Genomic DNA, 26,057 nt, shown 5'->3' with positions numbered 1-26,057 from the left:
AACTACGAAAAGATAAGTTTAAAATAAACTTATGAAAAATCAAACAGCTGTTAAGTTTGTTTCCTTTGTGTCCTGTGAATCACTGAGAACTAAACTGGAGATGCTAGCTCTAATGTGAGTGGAACTGGAAAGAACTATTTTCGGTGTGTTTGCCCTTAAATAGCACCTTAGAGGTTACTCCCGCCTTCTAGCAGGGTTAAGGGTCTTAGGCCAATAGGAGGGTCAGAGTTCAAAATCTGAGGCGCGGCTAGAGACACAGCAGGGGTCATTGACAGTTCCAACTGTAGCCTGCTCCCCCCCCCGTACTTTAGGCTGGAGTGGAATCTTCCACCAGTCCTCATTTTATGGTTCTCTGTGGCTGTAGGTCCCAACATCCCCCCTTTGGTCTGGAGAGTGGGACGTTAGTCGCGGTTTTCAGAGCAAACAAGGGTCAACAGTCCAATTATAATCCATGGGATAATCCTTGAGTGAAGTGGGAAGAGTGAAAAGTCAGTTCATTTTACATGAGGTGTTTGTCCTCGGCAGAGAGAGAGCATATATGTCTGGGCAGACGGAGGCATGATCTTGACAGAGTGAGACATTTATGTCTGGGCAGACAGAGGCAAAATCTAGGCAGAGAGACTATCTACTATTCCTAAAACACAGCACACGATTTCAGTTTCACACCCTCTTCTCGGCAGTAATTGTAACATACCTATGAATTGATACGAAAGGTGAAATGAAAAGAAAGGAAAGGAAAAACGGCGCAAGAGAGACAGACAGAAATTTCTTAAATTAGTGGGATGTCTTGGGTAGCCCGGGGAGCTATCTTAGCCTTTCTTTTGGGAATGAAAAGGAGTGAGTCCAATTTCGCTTGGAGTTTCTGAATGTATCTGTGCAGAAAGAAAGCCACACCTATCGTAATAACCCATCCACTAAGGAGCAGTACCAGCGCGACCATGCTAATGGGATGCTCTGTAATTCCTGCTGTCCGATGAAAGTGTCTACCAAATTCGGTGGTAAGTCCAGTTGATCTAACGTGGAACTTTACCTCCCTTGTTCCTTCAGCTAAAAGCTGTTGTTGGATATCGGTGTCAATTGTGAGGTTGTGACCCTGAAAGGCGTCCATGATCTCAATCTCTGTGTCGTGTCTGTCGGAGTTGAGATGATGGAGGACAATGTCACCAATATGTACAGTGGCTCCTTGAGGAACCACCAAGAACATCGTCTGGTTTAACAGCTTTAGTTTAGTGGATGAATCATGACGGTCATAGGCCATTATGGCTTCAGTGGCGGGTGTGTTAACCAACCATTTGTCACCAGCTCGCTCTACTCTTGTAGGAGTTTCCTCATTCCTGGTGGACATGCTGCCTTGGCACTTTTGTTCTGGGGCATTGGCTCGCAGACCACAGAGGTAATCAGTAACATCCCTGATAAAGGGTGTGCTGGGACAAATCCAATGTATGTCCTTCGTTTTTGTGCATAAACTTAAATTTGAAACAAATAACCCTAGTTAATACTGAAAATGGAATGAAGATTTATATTAATGCATGCTGGTGGGTTGATTTTTACGCATGCGACTATTGATGCTGTGAGTGGTTCAGTGGTTTTCATCTAAGAGTTGGGCTGCCTCCCCCCTTTCTGACGTGGGGTAGGCCTCTGCTCCTGAGATTGGGGAAGGATGGTATGGCTTAATCTGGTTTGAATGGACCCATTTGTACGTGGGGGGTCTTCTCTGTTTCGGGATCCTGATTCGGTATGCTACCGGTGAGAGTTTCCCCACGACCTCAAAGGGACCTATCCAGCTGGGGAGGAATTTCTTGGAGACCCCCACTGGTCTTATGAACTTGAAATAGAAAACCTTGTCACCCACTTCGTATTCATGGTGGGAGGTTTTCTTGTCATAGTAGGCTTTTGAAGCTTTCACACTGGCCTCCAGAGTTTCTTGTGCCAGTGCAAAGGTCGTCTTCAGATGGTCACGTAGCTCTGCCACGTACTGATGTGCAGTGTATGCGGTCACAACGCTGAGGTCTTCCGCATGGTACAACAGATGCAGGGGGAGAGTCATTTGTCTTCCTGTCATCATCTCAAAGGGGGTGACACCTGTGGAGCGGTGCGGGGTGGACCTGATTGCCATCAGCACCAGGGGAAGTTTTACGTCCCAGTCCTTTCCATTGCTTCCTACGTACTTCTTCAGCATGTGGATAATGGTCCGGTTGGCACGTTCTACTTGGCCTGACGATTGGGGGTGATGGGAGATGTGGAATCTGACTTCAACTCCAAGTATGTCGCAGAGGGAGGTCATGACGTGAGATGTGAAATGGGTTCCCCGGTCCGAATCAATTGAAAGTGGTAGGCCCCAGCGACTGAACACATGATTTAGCAGTAGGACTGCTGTGATGACGGCTGTGTCATTGGACGCTGGGAGGCATTCCACCCATTTGGTGAAGGCACAAGTAACGGTGAGCAGGTACTTGTTGCCTCGTGATGACTTTGGGACCGGTCCAATCCAATCGATCTGAAGGTGGGACCATGGAAATGAGACCCCCCTTCCTTGAAGTGGGGCGCGACTCAGTGGTGATGACGGTTGAAACTGGCAACAGGTAAGGCACCCTCGGACGTATGATTGGGTGTCATGGGCCATTGATGGCCAGTACCCGACTTGCTGCAGGGTGCTTAGAGTAGCCTTGTAACCTCTATGGCCACCGACAAGGGAATCGTGAGCGTGGGACAACATTACCCCCCGGTGGTTGGTCGGAACGACCCACCGGTTTGGTCCTTGGCCATTACGGGTGTAGATGAGCAGATCCTTTTCCATCTTCAGGTGGGGTAGTGCCGTTTGATATGCCCGTACCTCCTTGGGTTGGTCAGTGAATGGTTGGGAGTCTTGCGGGGGAGGTGTCGCGACTATCTGGCGGATGGCACTGATGACGGGATCCTGTTCCTGCATTGCAACCAAGTCTGTATCTTCAGGTTTACGACCCAGATGCAGGATCTGGTCGCAGGCTTGGGGGTTCTCTTGTCGCTCCCTTGCCTGTCGTCGGGTGATCGCGTTCACCACGCAGTTTTGGGGACTTTGAAGTCCATCGCCCTGTAGTTCCCAGTGCACGCCTTCGTCTGCTCCTAGCTTGGCTAGTCGGTCTGCTTCGTCGTTGCCGTCTTTGTCTGGTCCAGCTAGTTGGGAGTGACCTTTGACTTTCTTCCAGTAAACTATCAGCCCTTGGTCTGTTACCAACTGATCACAGGTCAGGAAGAGTTCTGAGTGCTTGACTTCCTTGTTCCTGGCATTTTTCATTCCTTTTTCCTTCCATAAGGGAAAATGGGAGATGAAACTGTGACGGGCATAGTTTGAATCTGAACAGATCACCAACTGCGTTATAGCCAGCTTGACTGCTTGTTGAAGGACGATGAGTATAGCAGCGATCTCTGCGTACTGGCTGGTCTTGGGCCCTAGCTTGTAGTGAGTTGGTTCGCTGCTGCTGTAGTTGGCCCAGGCAATGCCAGCTCCTGCCCGGAGCTGGCTCTCGTGGTGGAACGAGCAGCCATCAACATAGACCTTGGGAAGATCTTCGCAGACGTTTTCTTCATAATAACGGTGGTTGGAAGGCAGTGATGGAGTGGTTGTTGGGAGAGAGATGGGGTCTGATTGTTCATTTTCATCACAATGGTGGCACTCCGCCAAGCCTTTACCCAGGGCCATCTTGTTGTTTTGGGCGTATTTCACTTCGATGTCGTAGCCTTGCAGTGCCATCATCCATGTGGCTATGCGGCTGTTTGTGACCCGTCCTTCTCTAAGTCTTTGGCTGTTCAGGAAGGCTACGGGTTGGTGGCACGTCTCTATGATGACCTTCTGTCCTCCGATGTAGCTGCGGAAGTGTTCTACAGCCCAGACTGTGGACAGGAGTGCTTTCTCACAGTCTGAAAATTTGATTTCCACACCGCTAAGGGGTCGACTGGCGTAGGCCACAACACGCTTGTCGGTGTCGTACTTCTGTGCCAGGGCCGCACTGAGACAGTGGGAGGAGAAGCTCGCCTCGAGGTGGAACTCTTTGTCTTTGTCTGGGTAGGCCAGACAGGGTGCCGAACAGAGTTTTTCTTTCATCTGACGGAAAGATTGTTCTTGGGATTCTTCCCACTCGAAGGGCTTGTCTTTGCGCAGGAGTTCGGTGAGAGGTCTGGCTATCTCTGCGTAGTCTTCAATGAACTGGCGGGAGTAGTTACAGACCCCGAGGAAACTTCTGAGTTCTGTTAGGCGACTGGGGGCCTTGATGTCTTTGATGGCTTGTATCCGCCCTGCTTGGGGTTCGATGCCATCAGCGCCGACTATCAGGCCAACATATTTCACCTTGGTGCGACACCACTGGCCTTTGGTGAGAGCCAGCTTGGCTCCTGCATTGGACAGTTGCTTGAGGACATGTCGGATCTCAGTTATGTGTTCCTCAAAGGTTTGGCTCCTCATGAGGATGTCATCCACATAAATGAGATTTCCACGTGTTGCGGCGTCACTCATGGCTTTGTGGAGAAAGATGTTGAACTCGGATGGAGAGTTTGAATATCCGAAAGGACACCGGTTCCAGGTGTACTGGCTACCTCCGAAAGAGAAAGCTAGTTTATATTGGTCGGCTTGGTCTACCTTCATAGTCCAGAATCCATTTGCCACGTCTACGGTGGAGAAGAACGTGGCTCCTTTTACTTTGGCTAGCTCTTGATCAAGGTGAATCATGGGCCAGCGGGACAGGGGGACTTGTTTGTTCAGAGGACGGTAATCGATGGTGAGACGCCATTTTCCGGTTGGTTTTAGCACTGGCCAAATGGGTGAATTGTAAGTTGAATTACATTCCCTGATTATACGTTTCTCTAACAGGGTGTCGAGGATGTCTTGAATGGACTCGTAGGCTGCCAATGGGATTTTGTACTGACGTACGAAGGTCGGAGGTGCGTTTGGATCCGTGGGGATACGCACCATGTGGAGGTCAGTGACTCCACAATCGGTAGAGTCTTTGGAGAAAATTGACTGGAAGTCAAGGAACAGATCCCGGAGCACTTTTCTCTGTGCGTCTGTTGTCAGGGCATCTGCTTTCTCTAGTTGTTGTCTGATCTCAGCCTCGAACCCGGGATATAGTTCTGCAGCCTGTGCATCCCCTGGGCTGTCCTGCCCTGGTTGAGTTGCTAGAGCATACACCATCATGTCCCCTTCTGTCGTCAGGGAGGCTCCACAAATGGCTTCATCTTGCAGTGACTCATGACGCATAACCGTGATCATGTTGGTTGGGAATGTGTGAAGGACTTGATCCACGGCGTCGTCTTTGGCTAGAGAAGGGGGAAGTTCCCCAATGACCGGTATCGTCAGCTCGAAATCGTGGAATGAGCTGTCAATCAACATTCCTATCACTTGGTGTGCTTTCAATTGAACGGGGCAGTGCGTGAGGTTTTTCACAAGCACATACGTCGTTCGGTGGTTCACTTCCAGCAGTGGCGTGCCACAGACTGCCAGGTTGAGTTCCTGAAAGGGGGGCAGCGGTTGGAAGAAGGCCTGCGGACCCGGTAACCTTTGTCCCTTGAGGATTTCAAGTCGGATCGGGGCCCCGGCGGTTCGTGGAGGAATGACCATGTCAACCTCACTGGCGACCTGGCAGGCTTGGGGAATCGTTTGTCCAGAGAGCATCTGGGCTGGGTCGTTGGACAGGCAGTATCTCTCGGCGTTGACTTGTGACCACAAAACTTGGTTTATGGTGTCCACTTGTGTTCCAAGTCTGATGAGGAGATCTGCTCCTACCAAGAATGAGAAGGGAAGTTGGGCTACTACGCTCACGAAATGCCAGATCTGTCGTTTTCCGATTCGCACGGAGATAGCGCACACTCCAGTCGCTTTGATAGGGGTCTGTGGTATCTCTGCTGAGAGAAGTCGGTGGCAGCGTCGCACAAAAAGAGGTGGGGGTTCCAGTCTGCACAGATCAGTGTACGTTTCCATACTGATTGCGGATTTCTCGGACCAGAGTGCTACTAGGGTTTTGGAGGTCAGGATGCCGTTTAGGAAAACGTCTTCTTTGATGCGGGGAACGTATAATGACGGGTTCTCATTGTTTAAGGAACATAGGAATGAATCATGGGTTCTGAAAGTGTTTCCTGAATCATGTGGTGGCCCGGGCCCACTTGCCGTGGTCCTGATGGGATTCGGGCTGGAGTCCGTTTCTGGAAGGGGCAGGTACATCGGGGAGATTCTGCTGGGTGTCTGGATGGCAGTGACTTGAATGGGAGGACTGGCGTTAGGCTCGAGAGGTTTTGGGTTATCGACTTGAGCCCAAATGCGTCCCTGATGACAGTCGATGAGCGGGGCCAATCGATCCAGCAGGTCCTGACCGATGAGCAGTGGTTCTGTGTCGATGGAACAGATGTAGATGGGATGTGCCAGACTCATCTCTTGGAAGGTGATATCGATCCAGGCACGTTTTGTGATGGGTGACTGGTCCTGAGTGTAGCTGGTGATATTAATGTTGCAGGTTTCAATTTGCAGGGGTTTTCCAAGGGATAACATGGTTGTTTCGACTTGGGAGAAAGTGTTAGCACACATCAGGCTGATTTCCGAGCCTGAATCAAGTAGGGCCAGGGAGCTGAAGCAGCCTCCTATTACCACTGAGGTATATATGCGCTGTGCGTTGCCTTTCCGGACAAGGTCGCCCAAGAAAGTTAAGAAGGGAGCAGTGTCTGTAGTGAAGATTTCAGGGTGTGGTCTAGTGGTGCTTGAGTTTCCCCAACCGACAAAGTACACTCTGGAGGTGGGGATGGCGGACACCTGTTCTAGTCACATTGATGGGGGACCACCGTCTGGATTCTTTGGGGGACCCGGCGGTGCAGTGGGGATCTTAGAGGCATCTTGTTTCCCTACTGCCTCTGACACCCATCGGCGTATCAGATCTTCCATTTGTGGATGCATCTGTTGATGCCTTTGTGGAGGGAGCTCCTGTTGATTCCAGCGTTCCTGTTGATTCATGGGTCCCTGTCTCCTCCCATGTTCTTGTTTCTTCCAATTATCCTGCGGATTCCATGGGTCCTGTTTCTTCCAATTATCCTGCGGATTCCATGGGTCCTGTTTCTTCCCATGTTCTTGTGACCTCCCTTGTTTGGGATATTTGTTGTCATACTTCTCGTGGCGTCCTCGCTCAGCCCAATCCCTGCCTCTCTGTTGAGAGGTTGTTAGGTGCTGTGACCTCTGGTTGCGGGGCTGGGTTGACCCCTCCCTTTCTTGGTTCCTTCTAGGATCCTGTTGGACGGGTCGACGTTCACGATCCTCTCTCCTGTGGTGTGTTTTGGCCAGAGGTATCTCGTTACCCTCCAGCGCCAGATCCATGTGGGGTTGAGCTTGGATCCCCAGAACCCTGACGTCCTGTTCTTGTCCTTTGTTTTGGCGTGTTCGCGTCTCCCAGGCTAGTTGAGAGTACCTTCTCATCTCTTGCATCGAGTGGTCACCAGCTCTGCAGTGCATGGTAACATCATATCGCACACTATCGTGGAGATTGTGCAGGAACAAGGATTTGAAAGCTGTGTCGTTTTCCAGCCCGGGGGCGTTACGCCCTTGGAAGTACGCCGTTCTCAGACGTCTGTAATATTCCCTCGGAGATTCATTCTTCCTCTGCAGGACAGCGAAGGCACCGAGGGTTGCGGAGGCCTGGTCGGTGAAGAGTGAGTACTCTTCGCGCAGGGCCTGACATAGGTCGAAATAATTGTCTCTGACCTTATGTGACAGAGTTTCCATGAAGGCGTGGACGTTTCTGGCTGTCGTCTTCCAGACTAGCTTCAGCTTTTCTCTGGATGAGGGGTTGGTTATGTCCAAGAGGCAGCGTTCTACCTCACGAAGATAATCGTCTACGTTGGACCCTCGGACGTCGGGATCGAACCGATCGATGTCTTTAGACAGGGACTCGATCTGTCGGGTGCGAATTCCCTGTACCACTGGTGCTTCATGGTGCTCAGAGTCATCCGAATCCGGTTCTTCCTGGTGCTGGTCATAGAAACCATCTTCTTGGCGTGCCTTCGGATTGGTGGACCAGTTCGGATGTGACCCAGAACCAGATCGTGCAGCCGCCTGCGTGGTAGGTGGAGGATGGTTGTTAGACGGGTTCCTCCCTGATTGTGAATATCCTTCAGCCATCCAGGGCGGCGTTCTTCCGTCGTCCTGATATGGAGCAGGTAAGTTTCGTACAGGGGGAGCCCTTTCTAAGGTGAGTTGATTTCCAACGTCAGCTGGACGGGCGTTCGGTGTTGCCTGATGGTCAAGAGTCACTGTGCTCCTAGGGGTTTCTGCTGGCTCCGTCCTCGCGTTGGCCGGGGTGGATCTCTGATCAACGTTATTGATAAGCCAGGGTGAATCAGTTTCGGCCACCTGACGTTGGCGTGGCCGTGCTTGCAGTTGCTCTTCTGGTGTCTCTACTTCACTGGCTTCTCCGGATAAGGTGTCAATTCTTGACCTTGTTTCCATTCCAGAGGGCCACAGACCGTTTCCTATATATCTTGCCTCTCTTTCCCTCTGACGTTTGACCTGCTCGCGCAGGTTTTCGCACTCCTGCAGTGTCTGGTCCCATTCTTCACGGGACCTATCAACTTCCTGTTGTAAAGAGGAATTCCTCCCTTGCAAATGGGACTTTTCATTAAGCTCTGCCTGATGTACTGCTTCCATGGCACTGATCTCGTCAGAGTGTTGTTTGGCTTTCATCTGGGATCGGCGGTCGTACAGGATGGCCAGTTGGCCCAGAAGTTTGGTTACTGAGCGTTGGGGGCCAAAAGGGTCTTCCATGTACGTGACTATTTCCTTTATCTTGTCATCGCAGGCACTGACATCGTAACCACTGAACTCACTCACCTCATCAACCGACAGCTTCACCAGATCTGCGACCAAATGTGGCATGTCGTCTGGCCTTGAAGAGGCCTGCGCCCCACTTTGGTCAGAGTTACTCATTGTCTAAGTATTATAAGACAATCAGTGGATTACTTAAGCTCGCTGGGATACCAGCGGGTAACAATCTTAAATTGCACTATACGATCAGAAACACGGGTGAGCTCTACCCTGTGTCTATCACGTAACTTTAGGCAGGATAGCTCGGCGGCTCAATCCTCTAGACCTAGTAAGCAACAATTAATCTCAAAATCAAAACTAACATGCAGAAAATCTCCAATCAAAGTTACTAACAACTGAAAATGCGGTCAGCAACCAACCACGGTTACGCAAAGCCCTAATATACCTGCTTGGCAAAGGTTTAAGGGAATCAAAAATAAAATTTTGAAAAGAAAAATAAATCTCTTGAATATTTTTTCTTAACAATCAATTATGATCAATTTTGAAATTTCGGAGAAAGAAGAAAAAATAAAAATTATTAATTTTGGAAGAAGAAAAAAAATTAATAAAATTTAAATTTAATAAAAAATAAATTGAGTTTATCGAAAAATAAATCTATCGAAAATTAAATTTATTGAAAAATTTAACTATTGAAAAATTAATTTATTGAAAAATTAATTTATTAAAAAAAATCAACTTATTGAAAAATCAATTTATCGAAAAACTAAATTTATTGAAAAAAAATAATTTATTGAAAAAAAAATCAATTTATCGAAAATTAAATTTATTAAAAAATTTAACTATTGAAAAATTAATTTATTGAAAAATTAATTTATTGAAAAATTAACTTATTGAAAAATCAATTTATTGAAAAATTAAATTTATTGAAAAATTAATTTATTGAAAAATCAATTTATCGAAAAATTAAATTCATTGAAAGGTTAATTTATTGAAAAATCAATTTATCGAAAAATTAAACTTATTGAAAAGTTAATTTATTGAAAAATCTATTTATTGAAACAAATTACTCTATTGAAAATCAACTTATTGAAAAATCAATTTATTGAAAACTAAGTTGGATTATTGTACATAGATATTATGACACAGTTGGAATAAGATAGCCTCACACGGGCCACCATTTATGTTGTGCAATAGTAGGGGGACTCGACGTTGGCTAATTATCAATAATCATGGAATATGATTATTGAAACAATAAAGATTATTTATTAAACAAAATAATTAGATTATTAATTGAAGATGATCAGTAATCAAATAACAATAAAACCATTAATGAGTAAATAAGGAAGTTCAACAATTAAGAATTATTAAATCACTAATTTGAGAATGATAAAGTTTATTGATTAAGAATAATTAAATAATTAATGTAAACTTTAAGAATAATCAATCAATGAATAACAACTACTAATGAAAAACAAGTAATTATCAATTTAGAAAGTACAAGCTATCAATTAATAATGATAAGGTTATCAACCAAGAATAATGAAATAATTAGTCACAACAATAAAATCGTCAATTTAAGAATGCTACTATCTATATTAATACTCGAGAAGGGGCACCACCCTGGTTACAGGGACCAACGAATAAGTCTATAAGTATCAGTCTCATCTGATAAAGTTAAATTAATAATCTCAATAGTTAATATTAGGGATTATATAATAAACGATGAAGGGTTTGAGTTCAAGCACTGGCTATCGTTATCCAACTGTGTTCACATAAATATGCACCAATAATCACAAGATTCGAATACTTTAAGTATAAAAGGGGTTTATTAAAAAGATATAAAAGTCAAAGTTGTTCCAAATGATTCTTCATTTAACACAATCCGCTATATCCAATACAGTCGCAGCACATTTAGCACAATTGATCACACTGCCATCCTTCTGATAGGGCTGTGTGTGTGTTCGTGTGTGTGTGTGTGTGAGTGGGGGGGAGTGTATGTGTGTGTGAGAGAGAGAGGGAAAAAGGGGGGTCGATGACTCACGAAGTTTAAGAGGGCCGGCTTAACCCTGGGGGTTTGACTACAAAATTGGTGATGTAATATACACCAGGACTACAACTCAAAATGGCGGAGTCGCCTAAGGAATTTAGAGTCCGAATGGAGGGCGGGCCTCGATGTGTATTGCAATCAATGGTCGAAGGACCACGTAACTTAGAGTCAAGATGGTCAAAGATGGCCGACTTAAACACACGTGGGACAAAGGTCGAGGGAGGACAAAGGGATTCTTTGTCTTAGCTTAGCTTTAGCGCCGAATGGCGTCGAGGTGCGTTCAGGCCCTCCTTGATATCAGAATGACTATATGTAATGCGACTATGTGTGGGTGCGTGGGCGAGGATGTGTATGTCGGCGGATGTGAGAGAATACAATAGAGAGAAAGAGAGAAACATATAGTAACACAGATCGGAGATGATCTTAAAAACGCCGTCAGAGGCGATCACACAGTGAGGCCGGCAATCCAGCTACGTAAGAGGTGTCTTTTAACAGATGCACGTCTTCTGTGAGATCGGCCTGACGGAAACACGAATCAAACAGGAAGCGCCGGATCGTCACCGCGCGCTTTTCACAATAAGATCGACACGGCGGTCTTTCTATAAAAGTACAATCATATACAAAAACACGCTAATTATTAAACTAGACTCTGCCCAGACATATGTCTCTTACTTCGTGTTGCTTCGCGGGGTTTCGTGCACGACCGGAGTAGCGCGAATCCCGGAAGGAGGAAGTGGATGATGTCCTGGCCTCGGGCCGCTGATCGCGGAGCCGCTGGGGGCGACGGCGAGATTGCGCTGGGCCGAATCGGAGAGGATTCTTCTCGTTCTCCTTGGCAAGGTCTTTGCCCGTCTCGGAGAGAATGCTTCTCGTTCTCCTTGGCAAGGTCTTTGCCCGTCTGCAGGAAGGAACAACCGTCGCCGGATTGTCCGTGGATAGCGGGGAAAGTGTCTCTGTTCTCGGCCAGCGAGTGAGGGGGAGTTTCTGCCGCGCGCTATTCAGATTAAAAGCTTTAAGTAAAAATAGGAAAAATAAGTTTACGATGTACTAAAAAAGGATAAGTTAAGCTTAAACTGGATTAGAAAAAAATAGCTTTAAACTAAAAGTGAAACTACGAAAAGATAAGTTTAAAATAAACTTATGAAAAATCAAACAGCTGTTAAGTTTGTTTCCTTTGTGTCCTGTGAATCACTGAGAACTAAACTGGAGATGCTAGCTCTAATGTGAGTGGAACTGGAAAGAACTATTTTCGGTGTGTTTGCCCTTAAATAGCACCTTAGAGGTTACTCCCGCCTTCTAGCAGGGTTAAGGGTCTTAGGCCAATAGGAGGGTCAGAGTTCAAAATCTGAGGCGCGGCTAGAGACACAGCAGGGGTCATTGACAGTTCCAACTGTAGCCTGCTCCCCCCCCCGTACTTTAGGCTGGAGTGGAATCTTCCACCAGTCCTCATTTTATGGTTCTCTGTGGCTGTAGGTCCCAACAGGTGTTTTAATGGACAATGTTCAGCTCAGCTTTTTAAAACTGCTTCACCATATTATTATGGCCTCACTCAGATACATGATAAAACCCCTATAAACCCCTGTCTCTCCTCAAACATGACCTCTGCGGAGAGGCTGCCGCTCCATCTGTCAACATGAGTAAGGGAATACGACAGCAGAGTAAAAGTCACAAGAGCTAATGTTGCGTTCAGTCTTCTGCCGTGCTTGTACAGAGTTATTAATGGAGTGTGTGTTGCTAATTGCACTGCTTGAGTTGGTTTTACATGGCTTTGGCCTTGGAGAAAATGCCAGTGATGGAATTTCATTACAAGTGTAGCTTTAACTTAGCCTGGATGCCAGACGAATTTAGCCCCGCCCACAACAGATTTGGTCGGGCAGTTCGGTCTGGAGTCGCTCCATTGGGAAAAAATTATGGCCGGACCGGGCCAATCAGATTGTCAGGGCGGGCTTTATACGATGATTGACAGATGATCAACGGTAACGTAATCAACCACGTCATCACAGTGCCCTCGGGTTGAATTCGTTTTCAACAAACATGCCTGCCGCTGGCGAGCTGAGATGTGTAGATGCTGCCATTGAGTCTGTTTTAGAAGACATCGACAGCGCATTCATTTTGAAAGAGGAACACAGAACGTGGAGGCGACGCCAAAGCACCGCGCTAATCCCTATCACCCCGGCGCTTGGCTGTTCACAACGGACACTGAAGCGACGCTGAACCGACGGGCAGCGCTAATAATATCATCCGTTGATCCAGTAGATCGCTGCACGGCTTTGTGCCGGTCACACCGGAGGCTGAAGCACCGCGCTGCGTCAAGGCTGCCTCGCGGTGCTTCAGCCTCCGGTGTGACCGGCACAAAGTTTTAACATGGGAGTGGATGGGAGCCAGCTGTTATTTAAGGCTTGGCGCTGCGCTGAAGCGTCCGGTGTGAACCCGTCGTTAGTAAATAACTCACAATGCGTTGCTTAGCATACGTCACATACGTTGCTCTGATTGGTTGTAGGTCTATCCAATTGAGCGAAGAGGAATTTTACTTCCTGGTCAGTTGAAACACGCCCCATAATTTTTTCCCAATGGAGCGACTCCAGACCGAACTGCCCGACCAAAATGTTGTGGGCGGGGCTAAGTTCGTCTGGCATCCAGGCTAGCTTTAACTGATATATAGTCATGGAGCCCAGTACAAGGTTTACTCATGACACAAGGCCCAAGTCCTGCACATCATATGTAATGTTGACATTAAACAGTTACACTGACTGCAACATTGGTTCAAAGGTTCACCTGCTCCACTGTATAACATTTATACGACTAATCAGGTTTTATAATCACTTATGTTTATACCCAGCTGTGACCCTTCCCATTACTGCTGTATCTGGTCGACATTGAGCCAATTAAATGAAGGCCAGGGGGGGACAGCATTTTTATAAATTTTACACAAATCCAGGAGGGTTTATATTTATGTTGCTCCCCTGCCTGGACGGTTAACTTTAGATCTATTCAATCAAACAATCAATCAAATTTTATTTGTATAGCCCATATTCACAGATCACAATTCCTCTCATAGGGCTTTAACATTGGTGTGACATCCTCTGTCCTTAACCCTCAGCAAGAGTAAGGAAAAACTACTAAAAACCCTTTTAACAGGTAAAAATACGTAGAAACCTCAGAGAGAGCCACATGTGAGGGATCCCTCTCCCAGGACGGACAGAAGTGCAATAGATGTCAGGTGTAGGAAAACATCATAAAGATTAAAGGTTTTAGCAGCATTGATGAGGGTAAACATTTTGAAGGATAACTTCAATAGTATATGTCAAGCAGTCCTGCTGCAATCATGTCTATGGTCAGCAACCAGCAGGACCACAATCCGCCATCCAGATCGGATGCCACTATAGTCCACAGTCATTGTCCACTGCCGCTTATTAGGATCCATCATCAGCCGCCGCCTCGGTCATGGTCCACCACCATTATATGATGCCAACGCAACACAGGATCCGCCATTACCACTACGATCAGCCCGCACGATATAGAATCCGCCATACTGGATCCACCATTGCGACCTCTGATGCGCGATCCACAAATCGTAGTCCATGGTGCGGCCACAGCGGGCCCGGATCTGCGGGCTATAAAGCAAAGGGACTCGGGGAAGGGGTCAAGTCAGTAACATGTACAAGCTCCGTGTGCCAGGTGTCATAAATTCCCTTTGCGTCTAAGCGTCATCAGGGTTTTTTGCCTTACCAGGCCGAACTTGGGGGTACACTGAGGCTCAAGGTAAATCTGACTGGATACTGGTTTGTATGATAGTACGATGAAAACCATGTGGCCCACTCAGTAGATCAGCCATCAATACCTCTATGCCTTTTTAAACTAAACTCTTCCTATTTTAGAACATAGGACAAGTAATGTTCTGCCGCACTAATTAGCTCTAACTATAAGCTTTATCAAAAAGGAAGGTTTTGAGCCTACTCTTAAACGAACAGATAGTGTCTGCTTCCCGAACTTCACTGAAAGTGAGAGATTATTCCACAGGAGAGGGGCTTGATGGCTAAAAGCTCTGGCTCCTACTCTACTTTTAGAGACTTTAGGGACAACAAGTAAGCCTGAATTCTGGGAGCGGAGTGCTCTAGTGGGTTGATAAGGTACTAACAGCTCTTTAAGGTAAAAATGCGCTATATTATTCAGGGCCTTGAAGGTGAGGAGGAGAATTTTAATTATATTCTAGATTTAACCGGAAGCCAGTGTAGCGATGCTAATACTGGAGAAATGTGCTCTCTTTTCTTTGTTCTCGTCAGGACACGTGCTGCGGCATTTTGGACAAGCTGCAGAGTCTTTAACGACTTACTGCTGGAGCCTGATAGTAATGAATTACAATAGTCCAGTCTCGATGTATCAAAGGCGTGGACTAGTTTTTCTGCATCTTTTTGCGAAAGGACATGTCTAATTTTAGAAATATTACGCAAGTGGAAAAAGGCTGTCCTAGAAATTTGTTTTAGGTGTGAATTAAAGGACAAATCAGGATCAAAGATCACTCCCAATTCTGGGAATATTCAAAGCTGGAAACTTTCCATGGGATTTAATGGGAATAAACTGGAAATTGTGTGGGTAATTTATACTAACTGTATTTACCTTGTCATACCTTGCCTATTTTAAACTTAACTGACTAGTCCTGCACACTACAGCAGGCCTCAATAGCTCTGCTGTAGTGTGCAGGATGCTGGCAATTATCTGTGCATGTGATGGAGAAATGTACAGTGCAGGGTTGAAATTCAAACGTGCAGCGTGTGTTGCATTCCATACATCTTTAAAATATAGTTTTGAATGATGTTTTTAGTCCTCAGCGTTTAATTTGTGTAATTTTTTTTTCTTCAAAATTCCCAAAATTCCCGAGATAAATATTCCCATGGAAAGTTTCTGGAAATTTACCGAAAATTTACCGGACATTTTCCGCCCCTTTGCAACCCTACTCCCATGTTCCTGACGGTTTCATTGGAAGCAAGGGCAATGTCGTCTAGCGCAGCTATATCATGAGATAATGTATCTCTAAGGTGTTTAGGGCCAAGTATTATAACCTCTGTTTTATCTGAGTTTAATAAGAGAAAATTGCGGGTCATCCAGGTTTGTATGTCCTTGAGACATGTTCGAAGTTTAGTTAATTGATTACTTTGTTCAGGTTTTAATGACAAGTATAACTGGGTGTCATCCGCATAGCAGTGGAGTGTAATATCTGTTTGAGTAGGAATAGTACATAATGTGTATGTTTTACAATATCTAATTGTCTGTGTGTGTGTTTGCACTAAAATGGGCGGAGACATTGGTGTCCTTGTCTCATGTTGTCTCCTCTCTTCCACTGCAGCTCTGTGAGTCTCTGGAGGAGCTGCTGAATGTGAATGGAGAGCTGCGGGGTGAAGGCCAGGCCATGTGGACTCTGCTGGGGGACATCCTCGGCCAGGTACTACCACAGTCCACTTACCATATCCTCCTTTCAACTCCAACCACTCTGCTCAACATTCACACACTCATTGTTGTGAACATTTGCAGAACACTCTTCAACACTGTTGGTAGATTTCCTTTTTTGCTGGTTGCAAGTAGCAACAGGCATGGCCAACAGTGATGTGATACTGAGGTCTGTAATGTAAAATGAAGGCAGGCTGCAGAGTCCTGCACGGATCCAACCTATTACTTGAACTTATTTCTCAATCAAATATGAGTACCATAACCTGACCCATAATTGTTACGTTAATTTAACACTTTAAAACTTGTCCAAATATGGATTTAGAAGTTTATGCAGTCATGGCTGGTCTGAAGTTCCCTCCCACTTAAAAAAAAAAAAAATGCAATTAACACATGGAACTCAGTGGGGGTCTTGAAAAGTCTGAAAGCCTTAAAGTCTTAAATGTGTTCAAAGAATACAACTAAGTTTGAGGACTTTTAATATTTCAGATATAAACATGTAATAACACTAAAACAAAATGGAACTGATAACTGATTCTTTAAGCACCCTGGCCAGAATTATTTGCTCAGATTTGGGATACATAGACACCTACTGTCTAACGGTTTTGTTTGTGAGATAAACGTGGCGTTTCAAGGGTTATTCCCTACTAAGCTAATTCAACTTATCTTTAGATATTGGAAAGTGAAAGTAAAGCTGGGACCCTGATATTCCTTCACATCCATTGTATGTGTCAATCTTTTAAAACATAAGTGATTCTTGTATCCGAAGTGACTCTCTGTTTTTATTAGTCAGCTGCATTCTAACCTCTTTCAGTTTCCTGCTTTTGCTCTCATGTTATTTCTCCCACTGGCTGCATTCAGTTCATTTAAACCGGCTTCTGTACCTGTGATGTAATATTAACATATTATTTTAGCCCCTACAAATAATTTCTGCGCAATACCTGTTAGGACTCCCCTGATGTTCATAAAAAAATCATTTTATTCTGTGCTAACTCATTGACCTGTCATTTTCCATAAACTCACACCTGACTGTGAAGGTAAAATCGCTCTTCCACTTCTTGTTCCTATGGCAACCAATTATCAAGACGTGCCACAAAGGTTTAAGAGCTATTTAATGTATTAAGAAATACAGAAATAGACTTTAAGGATATAACAGACTCAAACTTGAATCTACTCACAAAGACACTGTCAGGATTTTTATTTCACATATAATTTCAAAGCTCCCGCTCACAGCTGATACCTACAATGTATTGAGCTCAGTCTAACCACTGAGTTGCACATTTAAAATCTATAGGTTTTCATAATTATTTATTGTTTAACATTCTTATTTTTACAATATTGAATTACAGAATTTATATTACAGTACAACAGTCAACTGAAGACATATAAGAGGGACATTTTACAATCCAAAAACACAAGGCGGCTGTGGCTCGGGTAAGAGCAGTCATCCTCTAACCAGAAGGTCGGCGGTTCTGCAACATTTTATTTTATATTTTTTTCCGCATTTGATTTTATATTAATGTTTTATTAATTTAACAAGGATTGAAAGGTCATTGGTAAAAAATAGTTAATTTTTTTAGGTTTAGTAGAGAGCTTTACCCGGAAGATATGCTGTTTGAGTAGGTGGACAGTTCATTATTCTTTTGTAGAGTTTAATGTGACTGCTCCCCGTCTGATCTACAAGGAGAGGGCTGCTCTTCCACAGCAGTCATAAGCAGCATTGATCATTAAACATGCAGGGCAGTATGACAGGTACCAGGGAGTCAGGGAGAGGTGAGGGAAAGATGAGTTGCTCGGCTTTGGTCTGTGTTTATTTCTGTCAACTGTTCAAGCAGCTCTGAGACGAGATAACAACCTGTGCAGCTCCCAGGTCATTTCAGACTGCGTTCACATTAATTATTTTTGATAAGTTTAACAAAATCTCTGTCCGTATTAACAAGCCTGAAATAGTAATAAAAAAAAACAGTAATAATAGCTTTATTTGTATAGCACTTGTCAATACAAGTTACAAGGTGCTTTACAACAAACAATATGAAATTGCTAAAACAGATCAGAGTAAAGACATTTTAATAAATAAAGATACAAATAATGAAAGTCATAGATGTCTTACAATAAAAGTTTGCTATCGAGATGTGTTTTAAGAAGAGAGATAAAACAGTTAACCGATTCTGCTAGTCTGATCTCTTGGCACATTGTTCCAAAGGGGTCATCACTGCAAACATTCTATATTCTTTGGTTTTCAGACTTGAGTTTGGAATGGCTAGCAAGATTGTGGATTGATTTGATTGATAAAGGGAGCTTCAGTAGTCGAGGCGAGAGGAAATGAGGGCTTGAATTAATTTTCCAGGTCGGTGTGAGAGATAAAAGATTTTACTTTGTGCAACTGCTCCATGTCATCACTGGGTGAAATGCTCATCTTGAGCGTTGCTTATAATTATATTTATGTATTAGTAAGGGATAACCTATAGTTACAAATAAAACATAAGTAGCTTTTGGTGCAATGGTTGTAGCGAATGGTGGCAACATGCATGATCAATAAAAACAAGGATCAGAACATAGTTTTAACATATTAATCTTAGGGTCTATATTCTAGCTTTTTCAGATTTTTCAAAAGCATCTCCCAGTCACCCTATAAATATATTATATTGTATTTCACAGCTAAATCCCTTAAAAGCCTCATTAAAAGTAGAATCGCTGAGTATGAGCCGTGTAGATAAATGGTGAGATGATGTTAATATGGCGGGGAGGCAGCAAAATGGACAGGAACGAGAAAGAGACTGGCAGTGAATCTGCAATGACCACCATAAATCACCTAATTATGAACACGCATGGTTTAAGTAGCAACATCAGTCACAGCACGGCCTGCCTTTGTGCCATCTATCTGCCAAATTTTCATCTTCTATTTGTCATCCTGCCTGTGCATTTGCAGAAATTATTGATGTCCTCAACTGGGACTCTCATCCCTCTTCCAGTACACAGTCAGTGTTTTTGTTCCTTATGCTCTTCGAAGTTTAGCACTCCTGGCAACTTCACAAAAAAAAATGCACATGTCCTCCTTATCCACCAACCTAGATATAATGCTTCGAGGCTCAAACAGCTAGGGTAGGATACAACAGTCATATGTGTTACAATGCACTCTACTTCTGTATTGATCAGTAGAAAAAAAAAATGCTTAATAGACCTTCAAGCAGATGGTGGAGGCTGAGCAAACAATACTCATTACGTTTCAGAAATGCCTCTTGAAAACAACATTAAACTATAATCATACAAATGTTAATTACATTGTTCATCCTTGTTAAGACAGTATTATCGAGAAATTTTGTTAAGACATGATTCAGGTTTTTTACTGTCTACAGAGTAGCTAACCACTTGGTCAAGACCAATACATGTAATAGTTCTGCGCATCTTCTAGTTCCACAATAACAATAAAAACATAGTTTTAACAAATTAATCACTCAAAAAAAAAAAACACTTGAGTGTTATGCTCAGGAACTGATGTGTTGTAAATATTTATTTTTACACATTTGACGGATTAAACCTGTGGGGAAAGATGATTATCACTGTCTATTTAACTGTGAACTGTATGAAACATGCATGGACTCCAGCACTTTAGAATAGCAGCGTGTCTCGAGCAGGCTGTGTGGCCACTGTAACGTGTATGTGCGTGTGTGTGGCGCGGGCGTTAAACGTAAAGATGAAGGAGCTTTCTGTCTTCAAGTATTTTTGAGTGTTACTCTGTTCAACCACTTGATATTTACAAGTTTACTCTATTGAATATGATAAAAATGCGGTCAGCCACAGAATGTGCACAGTTGCTCCTGCACTGTTTTGTTTTGATATGTTTTCCATGAGACACTCGGCAGAGTGGCAGGAGGCCACACAGCTTACAGCTTGTCTGCGTTCCTGACTGCCTCCACTCACTGTTTGCTATCTAAAATTTACCTTTAAACTTCTTCATCTGTCCGATAAAGCATGTTAACAACGTTGAAGCTGTTCCATATCAGCAATAGAGAGACTTTCTTGTGGTTGGATGCAGGCAGACTTGCAGTCCTGGTCGGAGAGATAACCCCAGTAGCCCCTTGTGCTTTGGTCACTGTGTCCCCCCATCTATCAGGTCTCCCTGCGGTGACGCTCCCTCTGTGCTACAGGCAGAGGGAGCATGCTCAGATTAGAGCTTCCTCGGGGGAAAACTTTGTCTGTTTAGTGTCACACTTTGTCCCTATGAGATAAGTTTTCTAATTAACCCGTATGGCAGCAATGCACCTGAGATGCAGTGAGAATAAACAGACAATCTGCTGCTGCTTTTCACTTGCCACATACAGCAGGTTCCCCTCTCCACACAACTCTGCTGTAAGGGAACTTTACAGACTCTTTATTTTGACTGTACAAACTGTGCTAACAGTCAATAAGTGTCACTTGATTCTTGTTGAATCTTTATATTTCAGTTACTACAACACTTACCTGAGCAACATGTGCATATCATTTCACTTTTCTTCCTCGGGTGCAATTAATGATGAAGGATAAAGTTTGTTCTTTCAGCGGCACAAACTCTTCCCATTTCTGATCGGATGAGCAAACTACTTGCTGAGCTGTCATTGGTTCATATTTTTCAAAAATAGATAAACAGTGGTAGCTATTTCTAAATCGTTTTTCCCAAGCTATCCATGGAAATCCGGCTAGTGACAATTGGTTTTCATTGTGGGATAAAATGATTCCACTACATGGGGATTGATAATTCTTACAAAGCGTTTGGACGGCACCACAAAATGGTAAAATCAATGTACATAGTCAGTAGTGATTATGTTTGGACAGAGTCCCAGACACATCTGAAGGATAATAAAAGCAGAAAGGATGCACTAGACCACAGGGAGTGTCAGAATAGGCTTTTGAATACTGAAAAAAAAAAATCTGTTTTTAATAAATTTGCTATAAATTTTCACATTGTGGGTCATTTCTGTAGAAAATGTCAATTTCACGTCATTTATTACTGATTGCCGTTCATTGCTGTTAAATGCAAATATTAATGAAACTGTTTTTTTGTTTGTTTTGTTAGAAACTAAACACTCCAGCTGTTCTGAAAGCCCCAAAAGAGAGGAAGCCCAGCAAAAAGGAGGGAGGAACCCCAGGGAAGTCATCAAACATGCCAGCAATCCTCTACAGGTGAACACAAAGGGTCTAAAGATATGCAAGGGCAAAGGCAGATTTAGCAATGATGACTAAATGATAAAGTAATGACAGTGAAAACCAGGGTGCACTTGTTTAATGTGCTGTCTTTTGTAGAATATCAGGAAATGCCCTGGGCAGAAGCAACATGCTTCATTGCATATGTCCATTGTTAGGCCTAATCCTCAAAACATTCTTCGATTCAAAAATTTCCTAAAAACCCACCAATGCATTTAACAAGAAGAGGCTGACCTTCACCAACACAAAACTTACACACATCTGGGTGAGACATATTTGTGCAAAAATAACTGGTATTGTGTAATAGAGGATTTAAATAACAATAATATAATATGATATAGAGTGAGCAAATATGCAGTTTCAGGAACTTCTTGAAGAGAAACTCATAAGTGAATGTGTGAGTTTGAAATTAACGCTTGTGTTTTTTTTTATAGTAAGACAAAAACATGCTTTCTCAGATGCTAATTTTATTATTAAATGATGGATTGTACCTCAACATTTGACCTCATGTGCTCCTGCAGCTGTGGCATCTGTAAGAAGAACCAGGACCAACATCTGCTGGTGCTGTGTGACACCTGTAAGCTTTACTACCACCTGGGCTGCCTGGAGCCACCACTTACACGCATGCCCAAGAAGACCAAGAACAGTTACTGGTGAGACATTGAAATACACTTTGCACAGATTTTTAATCAAGGAATCCACAGGAAATAACATGGTCTTTATATTATGTGAGCTTAAAACTCTCTGATGAAAAATTCTGTAGTGTAAATTGTCATAAGCTGAGACGTTTCAACGTATTAAAGTGTTCTTAGCTCTGTACAGACCGGAAAACCATTCTAATCTTGAGGTAACTGCAGCATAAACCAGACTGCTCTAGGAAGCCATTTGTGAAGGTTAAGATTCCACAGAAGCAACATTTGCATATTAATGTGGTGCTCCGGGAGGCAGAGGCTGTCATGATTGAACATGACAGTGAAAACGACACATTGTATATCAGAGGGACAGGGCAGGTAGAGGCAGGGCCACTGTATGTAAGCTGTGGGGTTTTTTTTTTACACAAAAGCTTGAACACAACATACTAATTAAAGGACATAAAGCAATAGATATACAGTTCATAACATATATATTTTAGACAGTTAAACACTTTGTTCTTCAGCCTTAGTTTCACTCAATTCAGTTTGAAATGTAATAATAGATAATACATTAAAGTGACCAGTCTCAGCTTTCATTTGAGAAGATTTACATCAATATAGAAATAACTTTCCTCAGGTTATATTTTCAAAGGTAGTGTCACACATAATGAAAATCATCATATTTCATACTTGGTGTAAAATTCCTCTGCGTACAGTAAGGTCTTGTCCCTATTCACTCCTCAGCCCTACCAATTGCCCCTCCCCCTATAGTTTTGTGCGTGGCCGTGAAGGGATAGAGTTGTCCCGTTTCTCCATGTGATGTAGCGGTTGTGGCCATCTAACCCTTCAAACAACCCTTAAACCAATGTGTATTCAGGATGACCCTAGAAATGAAGGGATAGAAAGAAATACCTTTTATACTACTATAATACTTTACATACAAACAAAGCGAATCAAGATGGCGACTGCTGCAGGTAAAATGCTCAGAAATGTAAGAATTCAATCTTGCGAAATAACCAAACATTTTTTTTTGAAACCCCGCGGAATATTTTATTTTAATCCGGTAGCAATTGAGATGTCATTGAACCTTTCTGACAAAGGTTACAGAAAAAACGCAATTCAGGCTGTCAAAACGAGCATGCAAACAGACTGAGTGAGAGCAACGTCTGTAACTCCTGCGTCCCCGGTATATGAATTAAAGAAAAAAATCCTCCTCCAATCATGTTATAACGTTTTTAATACTGGGCAGAAGTTTCTATGTACAGGATAACATAACAGTGAAATGACTGATGTAAATACACTGACTGACTGTGTATCGATCAATAGATCAATCGTTGTGACGTGTCAGTATAATAGCGTTGGTTGATATTGTTTGTCCCTGTCATAATGTTGGTTGACTGATTATGTAGCCAGTGATGGCCTTATTATTGGGGTAAGATTAACTCGCCCTCTCCCCTGTGGCTTTGTTTGGAGGGGGGCACTCCCAGCGAAGGGCAATTCCTATCTAGGGGTAGGGCCAAGACAGAGGAATTGGGACAGGGCCTAACTGTCTAAAGTCATCGGTCATCAGCAGGCACATTCCTGGTGATTGTCTCAGTTTCACTGCAGCCTTTTTCAGCTGTAGCGCTCTCTTGTTTTGATGTGAAAATAAAAAAAGAATTCTTCTGACAGTTCGAGTCACAGAGCACTTTCATTATGTGAGTGTGAACAGGGTTTGATTCTCATTCTCCGTCAGATTTGAGCCGTAATATATCATGACGTTAGAGTTTGTTTATTCATATTAATCCTGACATGTGAGGCCAGGCAGTGGCAGTAGGATTATCAAGTGATTGATGCGGAGATGGGAGAAATGTTAGAGGCTCTAGTCTCGATTACAGTTCCTTATCTAGAGAGGAGATTTGGTGATGAAAAAAAGGAAGAAGCATTTCCTCTTGCTCTTGTAAATTGATGAAATGCAGAGATCACTCTGCAGTTACATGTCAGGGTGTGTTTGTGAGTGTGTAGCATAGTTTGTTTGTGCATGGACGTTCAGAAGAAAATGAGCACAAAGCTCGTTTCATTTATTAGAAACAATTGTAAATAATAGATGTGTGGATGCCAGAATAATAAGTAATTATAGAACTGAGACTGTGCCATTATGATACACAAACAGAGGAGGCATAATCTTTGACTCGGGTCTCACTTTGACTTGATGCAGTAAATATCAGTATTATCTGGTTGTGTGGGTTGTGTATGGGCAAGGACCTCCGATAAGGTTTGTTTATAGTTTCCAAAGGGTAAAACTAATCCAGGAGGTGAGGATGTTTATCTCCATTTCTCTTCACCTTGTGGATGAAATGTGATGGGATGTGTGATCCATTGTTGGCACTAAATCACAATGACGACCCCCATCTCCTCTCAAAATATACTACAGTTTCCGAAAAGGTTTCAGGATTTGACCTTCGGACTTAAACTAGAACTTTAACTTCAAGTACCCTTACAATGCAGTGTACTACAATTCCCCTTCAATAAATTCTACCTGGATGTAGTTTATTACCTTTTTAGAAAGATTCCACTTTACGATTTGTGAGTATTAATCTGTTGATCTTCATTTATATACACTTTGTATAAAGGCTATTACAAATGGACTCCACAGTTAACCCAGGATTAGTTCCTGGTACTGTTCGTCAACTAGAAATCATTATTCTTCACTGACAGCAACAACATCACTGTTCCTCCTCCTCATCAGTTTGTCATTAAGAAGAGAAATCCCTGCTCCTTCATTTCACTATTACTGCTCCTCATTCTTAGTATTTTCTGTAACAAAACAACATTCTGTAGAGTAAACAATCTGCTTCCCCTTTACAGTGGCATGCACATGAAAGTGTATGTGAAACTGTATGTTTCGAATGGACAGCGCTTATTCCTGATAGGTGGCCTAGTTTAAATTCACTCATTATCTACTGACCACTATGCTGATGGAGGCTGCATAGCTGTTTACCCTTGACACTCCACAAGTTTGTTGTGGACTCAAACATTTCAACCTCCATTGGCATAGTGGCGAGTAGATAATGAGGGAATTTTCATTTTTGGGTGAACTATACCTTCAAGCGCTTGTCTGGATGAAGATTGCTTTCATTTTAATTATCTCAGGTTTACTGGAGTGTTTCCCCTAAATAATCTAGACTGTGGCAGCCTAACATATTTTAATTTGTCCCGCCAGGGTTTCATAATGAACCAAAACATTTATACACTTCTCATAATAACAGATAATAATAATAACAGTGTGTAGTAAGTGGGCAGCACTATTTGCTGTTATGCCACTGCATGCTCATGCTACCAGATACTTTTGTTATGGTCCATAACGTTTTTAATGTCCAAGCAGTCAGTCAGACCTCATATTTTCAGAGGACAGTGTTATGTATTTACAAGAACATTTTACGACATTAGCTGCTCTCTTCCTCCTCCTCAGGCAATGCTCCGAGTGTGACCAGGCCAGCAGTGATGAGGCCGATATTGCCATGGAGACGCTACCTGATGGCACCAAGAGGTCCAGGAGACAGATCAAAGGACCAATCAAATTCATCCCACAGGAGATGTCGCCAGAACCCAAGAAACAACAAGTGAGAAATGTTAAATGTGATCAGCAGAAACAAATTTCTTAAAGAAAACCTGTTGTTTTTTTAACTAAAAAGGTATGCAGGCAAGTTAGCATCCTCTAATCTAATCAGAGTTTTACTGATGAAACTCTTTTCTAACTTATCGATATTTATTGATTTCCAATGATTAACTCAAGTTCTCATTAGTCTCAGTCTTTTCTTAAGGTTATCACAAAGATACACAAGGTGGTAGTTTTTCCCCAGAGCTCAAAATCAACATTTGTAAGCTTTTGTTGCAGAAGGCAGTGTGGCGAAATATACAAGTCAGTAACTCACAATCTCAAAAACTAAACCAAATCTAGAGAACTTTTGTGTTATCTTTTGTGGGAGGGTCGGCGGTCAGATGA

The 26,057-nt window shown here is 43.3% G+C and overlaps 1 protein-coding gene across 2 annotated transcripts in view; it reads left to right on the top strand.

The window, feature by feature from the left end:
* The window catches only part of phf14 (PHD finger protein 14), a 95,184-nt gene that overhangs the window by 20,256 nt on the left and 48,871 nt on the right, over positions 1-26,057 (top strand). For both annotated transcript variants that reach the window (XM_053446453.1, XM_053446454.1), the window contains exons 11-14: positions 16,162-16,257; positions 21,313-21,419; positions 21,962-22,093; positions 25,524-25,674. In XM_053446453.1, the coding sequence (XP_053302428.1) occupies positions 16,162-16,257; positions 21,313-21,419; positions 21,962-22,093; positions 25,524-25,674 (486 nt within the window). The remainder of the gene's footprint in view (positions 1-16,161; positions 16,258-21,312; positions 21,420-21,961; positions 22,094-25,523; positions 25,675-26,057) is intronic.

The sequence above is a fragment of the Pleuronectes platessa genome, chromosome 18 (assembly GCF_947347685.1).
Source record: "Pleuronectes platessa chromosome 18, fPlePla1.1, whole genome shotgun sequence".
NCBI classification, from domain to species: Eukaryota; Metazoa; Chordata; class Actinopteri; order Pleuronectiformes; family Pleuronectidae; genus Pleuronectes; species Pleuronectes platessa.
This window is presented reverse-complemented; position numbering and strand designations above follow the sequence as displayed.